General features: G+C 31.7%; 1 protein-coding gene across 1 annotated transcript in view; it reads left to right on the forward strand.

The window, feature by feature from the left end:
* DACH1 (dachshund family transcription factor 1) overlaps positions 1-10,000 on the forward strand; it is a 433,308-nt gene that overhangs the window by 308,588 nt on the left and 114,720 nt on the right. The window contains exons 5-6 of the mRNA XM_011932161.1: positions 479-614; positions 3,283-3,417. Coding sequence (XP_011787551.1) covers positions 479-614; positions 3,283-3,417 — 271 coding nt within the window. The remainder of the gene's footprint in view (positions 1-478; positions 615-3,282; positions 3,418-10,000) is intronic.

The raw sequence follows: 10,000 nt of genomic DNA on the forward strand, positions 1-10,000 counted from the left end.
AAAAAAAAAAAAAAAAAAAAACTCCTCTGGTATTATTATTATGGTCAGTCATGTTGATAATGTGTTTATTACATGATCTTCAGATACTTGCGGAAACACAGGAATATATTTAAAGATTTCTTCAAAATGATTATAAATAATACTTGTTTATTCTCCAAGACCTTTGTTATCTAATGGGTTCTTATTTGGATATTTTTGGGTGTCTTCTTAGGGCTTACTTTTTCTCCAGAGTAGATTGACATTTGCCATTACTGCAGTTGTGCTTACCTGTAGAACTATAGTTTCATAAATCATCTTTTTCTACTTTATTTGGCTTTGCTCAAGATAAATGTATCTTTTAGTACAGTTAAATGCTGATGAAATAAAGTGTTTATTCTCTTTACATTTCTTACTGTATTGAGAAAACCAACATTCATTAAGTAAAGGTTCATCGTATTTAACGTCTTTTCTACCCTCCTTCCCTCCCTCGCTGGTGCAGGAGCGTGTTCCCGATAGCCCCTCACCTGCCCCCTCTCTGGAGGAGGGGAGAAGGCCTGGCAGTCACCCATCATCACATCGCAGCAGCAGTGTGTCCAGCTCCCCTGCACGGACTGAGAGCTCTTCTGACAGAATCCGTAGGTCTTATACTTCTACTTGTCACCATTTTAAACTTTATTAGGGTTCAGCTGGCTTTTCTAATCAACATGCCCTCATTCCAAATAGATCTCAGATGGATCATGTTCTGAAACTCTGTAGCAATAGCCATCTCTCAAAATTATGTTTCTCAGTTCGTAATATCATGAGGTATGATACTACATTAACAGGTCCTGATATAAATTTCCTCTCTTTGATGCCACATATAAAGATTTGAGCTATGAAACAGAGAAAATAAGTAACCTTTTGGATTGGTTTCTGAAGTAAACACAACCAATTCTCAAATATCTAGTGTCTTGGTAAACTGTTTATAGATTATTCAACATCATTCCTCGAATACTACCCCGCCATTTTTGTAATTCACTGACTTTTAAATTTTATCCTTGTGTTAATGGAGATATCCACAAAGAGAAATGAGTTAAATTCAAAATAACAAATTTTAAAAACATACATTTCTAAGTCATTCAGGTGATCAATGAATAAAAGAATTTGAAATTAGCTAAGTTTGAGAATTTGAATTAGTAATAATCAATAATGCATACTATTGCCATATATTGTTATTATTAAAATTTGAAAAGTAGGACTGTATGCTATTTTATAACATTTTCACAATATTTAACCTTGGTACTTACGACCAAGAAATTGAAGAATAAAGTTAAAATGCCATCAAATTAACAAGTGATTTTTGTGTCTATGCAATAATCTCAGATTATTCTTTTGATAAATGACTATATTAAAAGAGAATATCTTGTTTGATAAAACCTATATATTTTCCTTATTTCCAGAATTTAGCTATTATTTTATGCAATTGTTTTTATAGCATAAACTTCATCTAATTATACAAAATTTGTTTAAGTTATTTGGTTGTTGAGAATATTTTCATAATAGGAAAGCATTTTCTAGAAAGTGTCTTAATAGGTTATAAAGGAGTGTATGCATAAAGTGAAAATTGTTGATCTAGGAGCTATTGAAGAGGATAAAGATTAAGTTAAATGCTATGTCAATAATTATAAATAAAAGATAGTCAATTATTGGAAATTATATAGTTCAACATAATACTAAATATATATGCTTGCTTTGGCCTGCCTGAAACTTTTCCTTAATTTTATAACTTTGTACACAATTTTAAAATAGTTTTCAAATAAAATATTTACTGCATATTTTTATGGTACGTTGACACTAGAATCAGAAATTTAATGATAAATATTGGCTTCATTATAATATATTGTCATTGGAAAGGTGCTGTCCTAGAGAAAAAAAAATTTTTGGAACAAAATGAAAATGATGGACAGATTGGGGAAGATTTGAAAGAGTTTTGTTATACATTCATGTTATTTTATTAATGGTTATATTATTTTTTAAAATTTTTGATAGAAACAAAGGAGACATTTTTATATGCCTGGATGCCATAATTGTTGAAATGGAAATACAGCCACATTCACACACATACGCATATATATGCATATATGTGTTACATATTACTTTAAAGTAATTTTAGAAAATTTTCAAATATACAAATCATTCTTATGCATTTGTCATCCTGATTTACCTCGTCAGTCAACCAATCGAGGTCTCTGAAAGTGATATCTCAATAAAGGCATAATGTCACCTAGGGCTTCTATCATAGATTTAATACAACTTTACTCAGATTTGTCATTGTTTATCTTCTACAAATAAGAACATTATTTTAGATAACAGAAAAATGATCAAAATCAGGAAGATAACATTATTATATTCCTAAAATTTGAACTACAGTTTTTATTTAAATTGCACTGCTTTTCCCACCAATATTTTTAAAGTAAGGTTTTTTTTTTTCTAGGTACAAAAGCCAATCTATGATCACACACTACAATTAGTTGTCAAGTTGTCATATTCTCTTAGTATTATTTAATCTGGAACAGTTCCTTAGTCCATTTGTCTTTCAGTAACTTTTTTTTTTTTTTTTTTTTTTTTTTTGAGTACAGGCCAGGCCATTTATTTTGTAGAATGTCCCTCAGTTTGGATTTTTTTATGCTTCCTTTTGATTAGACTTAGGTTATGGATGTTTGGCGAGAATCACACAGCTGTGATAGTGCGTCCTTCCTAGTGACTCATTTCAGGAGACACACATTTCTACAATGCCAGCAATAACTTCATCACTTTCTTAAGGTGGTGACTACCAGGTTTCTCTATTGAAATATTACTTGTTGTCATTGTTGTTCTTTACCTTTGGAGATAGTGAATGTCTGGTGAGAAAGTATCTTAAGACTATGCAAATATTCTCTTCTTAACCAAACTTCCACTCACTAGTTTCAGAATTATCCCTTGATCCCTGAAGCAATTATTATTAATAATGTTTGCCAAATGGCAATTTCTACTGTATTATTCTTATATTTTAAAAATTTATATTTTCCAGATAAAAATCTTGTTTTATGCAAAGTAAAAATAAAGTGAGGTGATGTCATTTTCAGTATTTTCTGCATATTCTGATGAATTATCATGTTTATCAGTTATCACAGTGTTTTTAGGGATAGATTACAAATTTAAAGTTAGACTATTATATTAATATTATATTTACTGTTGAGTCCAAAAAGAGTTTAACTGACTTATTGGAACCTTGTGTGTTATGGTGTTTTTGTGTTTTGTTTTGTTTGTTTTCGGGTATAACAGCGGTCCATCAGAATGGGTTGTCCATGAACCAGATGCTGATGGGCTTATCACCAAATGTACTCCCTGGGCCCAAAGAGGGAGATTTGGCTGGTCATGACATGGGACATGAGTCAAAAAGGATGCATATTGAAAAAGGTAATGTATGATTATATATTCCTTGTTTTTCCTGATTCAATACATTTTAGAACTAGATTTTAATCACAGAATGACGTCTGTCTCTACATCATGTAAAAAAAAAAAGCATATAAATGTTTTTAAAATCTACAATATAAAGTACAAATTAAACCTATTCAACAAAAAAATAGATATGAATGAAGACCTGCTGCACTTCTCTTATACAACAGGTAAGTTACAATTTAGTTACCAGTACATTAAAAGAAAAAATCCCAATTGTTATTTCTCAATTCCTAAAGGATCTGCTATTCGACTTTTTCAATGCCTTCAGGGTCACTGTCATTTTACTTAGCATGATACAACAATAACAATATCAAAAGGGTTACTCTGCCTTCTTTTGAATTAGAAAAACAGTTTACAGACCAATAAGGAAACAGAAATATATTTTATACGTCAATGTACTAGTAGTTGTGAAAATAGTTGTCAAAATTTACCAAGAAAGGCAAGGTACTACATAGCTAAAAAAGTTTCTTATATTTTGTTAATGTCAACCAAACCCGTTTTCACAGGCAAAATGTGTATTTTCATGCCTTATTTGACAATGCCATGAAAAAATCAAAATATGATTTTAGTCAGCATATTAGAAATTTATTCTTGGAGATGCAAATACATATTTTCAAATTTTAAGTGTTAAATTGTGAATATAAGAATCTTCCCACCTATCTTTTATTTTACCTTAATATTTTCAAACTTTATAAATATAGATAGGATAATTTGCTTATCTTTTTTTGACAAAGCCATCAACTAATCAGTGTTGTGAATAAGGGTTATTTATTTGGAAAACAAAAGAGACACAATTAATCAGCTGTCAACACGGAAAGGAAATAAAATTGGGTATTTAAATAATTGAATAGGAATAAATGCTTGGAGGGAGATTAAGTTAAGGAGGGGTACCTTCTTCCCACCAAAAAGACTACTCACAAAAAAGTAAAAATGCTTACATAAAACATTTCCTTTTCAGCATAAAAATAGCTCTGCTAAATCCCTTAGGGAGAAGGAGTATATTTCTACAAATTAGATTATTTGAGTTATGGAATGTCAGTGAGAAAACACAATCTAGGTACTAACATGTTGGCATCTAGACATAATTGAGAAACAGAGGCATTAATAAAATTTTTACGTTATTTATTGTGAAACTTGATATCAGGTGTTATTTGTATTAACTATTCTAATGCAGTGCATGACTAGGTCAGATTGTCTCTAAATTTTTAACTTACATTTTTTTCACAACCTCTTCATTAACGATAAAGAAGAATGTCATATATATTATCCATCATATTTATTTTGACCTATATCTTTGATATTTAATCAAAAATCCATGCATAGCAGTATTGTAAAAATTAGTATAGTGGGGCTGGGTGTACTGGCTCACACCAGTAATCTCAGCACTTTGGGAGGCTGAGGCGGGCCTGAAACCCCGTCTCTACTAAAAATACAAAAATTAGATGGGCATGATGGTGCGCACCTATAGTGGGAGGCCGAGGCAGAAGAATTGCTTGAACCCTGGAGGCAGAGGTTACAGTGAGCCGAGATCGTGCCCCTGCACTGCAGTCTGGGTGACAGAGTGAGACTCCATGTCAAATAAAAAAAAAAAAATAGTATAGTGGTAAAACATAAAGTTTCATTGAAGATTCAAGTTTTAAGTAATGATATTTAAATATAATAATTAATTTTACAGGTTTCACAATCATTCTCCACTAGGGTTGAGCTAAAGAATAAAGCCCTACAGAAAATTATTTGAGTCACTCTTTTCTCAATTTTCCCTTACATACTATTTACCAAGTTTAACTTGGGATGCCTAAGAAGAAAGTTAATTTATGTTATACGATGAATGTCAGGATATTAGAGCTAAATTCTCTTGCAGCACCATGGTAGAGAAAGGCTAAGAGAAATATACAAGTCCAGAGGTGGTAGCGAAGAGAAAAATACAAAAGGAATGATCAGTACTAAAACTGGAATAACAGATCTCACTAGAATTTTTGGTGGAGAGCTTTGTGCAACATTATCCTTTGAATTGACCTATATTTTTCGTAACTATTCCTTTTTCATATGTCATTATTTCAATCTATTTATTATTATTATAATTTTGCCAACATGGAGCATTTTTTGAAATAATATACTAGATTGATTTAGGCACGTTTTAAAGTATTTGCTTTGTTATTTGGAAGTTATTTCTTCATTGCTATCCTTCCACTACTAGAATGTAAGCTGCTTAGGAGTCATCTGTGTACTGCATTTGCTTTAAACAGACTAGGCAGTCTTTGAGTGCATACTGATCTGGGCTGAATTTCTAGAAGATTCTAAGAGACAGACAAGAGTTAAAACAACTGTGGAGATCACATGCTTTAAGGATTAATAGTAAGGCCAAAGGTGAAATTATCTGAACTTCAGAAAGCACATTTATATGAAACACCTTAGAACATTCTGACCACGAATATACATAACAACTTACTATATCACTAATGGTACTTACATCAAGGTTTTCTAAATTGTTTTGCTGTAAGAACAAAGTCTTGACTGTAGCCCAAAAGTTTCCCAATATTTTGACATATATTTTATGGTGACAAATAAATTTTTAAGATTCTCCCTAGAAATGTGAAACTATCGTTGATTTCAAATGTGTATGTGTAATCCCAAAATTTTAATAGATTTTGATACTATTCTAGTAAGTGTTTTATTATGGATGCTTTTCTCTTGTGTATGCTTTCTTTTATCCAGTTTTTAGCATAGTGAATTAATAGTAAATATTCATGGGCTTTCTAGATTGTTAGAGACTACTAAATTAAAAATTATTTTCTTTCCTGATAACATTTATCATGGGTCTCATACATGGGCCTGTAACTTTCCTACAACTCATATCTGTATCAAACAAGTAACTTTATTTAGAGATAGATATTTGTGGAGAAGTTAATTGTGTGTTTGTGTCATTTTAGGGTTGAACCTATATGTAATTTGCTGCCTGCCAACTAAATTATTCAAAAGGCAATTGAATCTTTAGAAAACACTGTTTCCAAAAATAGATGCCAAAATATATTTGTATTCTGAGAATCACTGTGGTCTGAAATCTTAAGCATCAGTAACTTAAACATTTTATGTTTTTCTTAATATTAAATAGCTATGAGCTTCATTCTATCTATCTATCTATCTATACACACACACACACACAGAGAGAGATAAATAATAGACCAGGTGTGGTAGCTCACGCCCTGTAATCCCAGCACTTTCGGAGGCCAAGGCAGATGGATCACTTGAAATCAGGAGTTCCAGACCAGCCTGGCCAACATGGTGAAATCCTGTCTCTACTAGAAATACAAAAATTAACCAGGCATGGTGGTGGGTGCTGTAATCCCAGCTACTTGAGAGGCTGAGGCAGGAGAATTGCTTGGACCTGGGAGGCAGAGTTTGCAGTGAGCTGAGGTCATGCCATTGCACTCCAGCCTGGGCAGCAAGAGCAAAACTCCATTTCAAAAAAAAAAAAGAAGTGATAGATATATAATACCTTTGCAGTCATCTCAAGTATAAGGAGACATACTTTTAAGATTAAGAGAGATACTTCAATTAAACTCAGGAGTTTGTCAAAGATATATGCTTAGGAAAACTCCGGGATAGTACATAGCATGGCTCTAAAAACAACTGTCTTTCAGCTTTTCCAAACATCTGGAATTCTCAAGAGCTTTCTGTGTTTTAAAACATTGCTGATCTTTTGCCTCATTCTAAATATAGTGGAATAGGCTGTAATAATGGAGTTTTGTGGCATATAAATAGGCTCACTGTTTCTTGATGCTGGATCTCTCTGTTTATCCTCCACACATTTGTCCACTGATGCTAGTTTACAGTGTTGCTCTCTCATGCATAATTTATTTTGGTTTTTCTTAAATTGCTGCTACTTTCAACAAATTTTGGAGCATACTTCTTACCTTGCCTGTAATTCAATATGTGCATTTTTGTTATTATACAATGTATCTAATTTTTGATTGATCAAAAATTATATATATGATAGAGAGAAGCCTATAATACTAACTTCTTCCAGTTATAGAAAACTTAAGCATTTATAGTTGGGACTAACTGTTGCATACCTAATTTGTGTTATTGTATTTTGGTCTTGGAATAAGTAGTCCAATGTGAGATAATCAATGAATAAATATTTACTGAAAGCTAGATATGTGAATGAAAGCAAATGAAATGCAAATCAGTCACTCTCTTTCTGTGTCTCTCCCTTTCCTCATTAAAATTATACAGATTTTTTTCTTAATATGTACTTTCTCCTACAGATAAGGCTTTTCTCTTCATTTGTTTTCATAAGAAATGAGAAAACTTTCTTTCACTGGTGATAACTTCAGGAGACCAACATTATAGTAGCAGGACTAATCTGGGGGAGGCAGAAAATCCAGGGGATTTGCTTCAGGCCATAAAGAACTTCTTTTGTGTCATATTCTGCTTGTTGGGGAGTGCTCAAGATTTCCAATATTCAACATCTTTGTATAAAAACTTTTCATGTTGGTAATCTAAAGTGAAGGACAGAGCACTAAAGGCAATCAAGTAGTTAGCAAACTGGCCATATTTGGCTTTTTGTCTCTTCTTTATATTTTAGTCTTAGCATCCAACCTTATGGACCATTTTCATACAAAGCCCTTTTGAAAGAAAATTATTGTGTATCAGTTTTTTCAAGTTCTTGGAAATAATTTTTGAAATATACTTTTATTTGTGCATTTCTCATTGTTTAAAAATCCTAGCTTAAATCAAGATTGAGTCTTCAAAAATGCAGCAACCTGAATGGAACTACAGGTCATTGTGGTATGTGAGATAAGCCAAGCACAGAAAGACAATTAGCACATGTTCTCACATACATGGGAACTACAAAAGCGGATCTCGTGAAGGTAGTAGATTGCTGGTTTCCCGAGGCTGTTTAGAACAGTGGGGAGGAGAGAGGATTAGTAGGTCCAAATACACAGTTGGATAGATGAAATAAGACATAGTGTTCAATAAATCAGTAGGGTGACTATAGTTTACAGCAATCTATTGTATATTTCAAAATACCTAGAAGAGAATAATTTCAAATATTTCTAGCATAAAGAAAAGACAAATATTTAGGGTGATGGATATCCCAATTCTACTGATTTGGTCTTTAAAAATTTTATAAATGTCTTAAACTGTCTATATACCTCCAAAATATATACATCTATTATATATCAATAAAAATTAAATTGTAAGTAAACAAATAGTTTTTTTCTTTTAAATTCTAGATAGATCTTATTCAAATTAATCAATACTAAATATTACATACAACAACTTTATGGGAGCCTGTTAGTATCTCCTGTGTCTATATATAATTGCATAGACTAAAAGCCTTTATTCTTTACAATTGTCTATATTTTGATAATGTTAACACATATTTTCACTTGTAAAATTCTCTAACACACAACTTCTTCACTTTTATCATCGAAATATATTTTTTGTTACCACATCTCAGTCTCATAAAATATTCTCTGTAAGTATTACTTATCTATGTGATTTTCCTCCTCAGTTTCCATGCCTCAGAAATAAGTGTTGAAGTTAGTGCCATCACTTTTAGTTCTGTTTCATAACACTGGACAACAACAAGTTTCTTTGGATCCCAGAGCTCTTTCTTAAGTAGATGGCACATGTCATATGCTAAGCCATAGCTCAGCTTGCTTAAGACAATGGTTTCATTATTTTATGAATTATTTCTAGGAGCAGAGCTTGTAATAATATTTCAATGACAATTGAAGAAAATATTTACAGTAGTAAGATATTCATAACAGCCCTGTAATGATGGGTAATTGGTATAAAATATAGACTTTAATATTTATTTTCTTTTTACCCATGCACCTTGATGACCATCACGTCACACTGAACTTTCAAGTTTCTCAAACATCGTCTGTCTTTTCCTACATGACTTCTGTTTGTTTCCTTACATGGGATATGTATGCCTTCTTATCCATAGTGTTCAGTCCAAACTTCTTCAGGGCAGGAGCTTTGCCTTCTCACCTTCTTTGTATACTTAGCACAAGGTCTAGCATTAGTGAGTACGATAAATTTCTTTTCTGAGTTAAGTGAGATAATATATGTCTGGAGTGCTTGATGCATATAAATATCCAATGGAAACCATTACTACTATCAAGTTAGCTAAAGAGTATGTGACTTGATTATATAAATTGGAAAATATACATGCTGTAAACCTCTGAATTAGAATATTATCTATTTTCAATTCATAATACCACAGTTATCATGATTTACATTTGACCCCAAATGGGAAATTTGAAATTATAATATTGTAGAGAGCACTTTGATTACATATAGCTAGTACAGTTTTGCTAGTAATGTGAACAGTTTGGAGGAAAGAATTGCTAAATTAACTACATTAATCAGTTATTTTATATGTCAATGATTGTATTAAAAATAATCTTCATTTATTTAATACAATTTCAATAAACCTTGAATTCATTCAATAAATATATTGAGGAGAAACAAATATATGTGGCTGTGTAAATCACATGTGATTGTGGGTATTAGATATGGATAG

Source organism: Colobus angolensis, unplaced genomic scaffold, assembly GCF_000951035.1.
Source record: "Colobus angolensis palliatus isolate OR3802 unplaced genomic scaffold, Cang.pa_1.0 Scaffold94, whole genome shotgun sequence".
In the NCBI taxonomy this organism is placed as follows: domain Eukaryota; kingdom Metazoa; phylum Chordata; class Mammalia; order Primates; family Cercopithecidae; genus Colobus; species Colobus angolensis.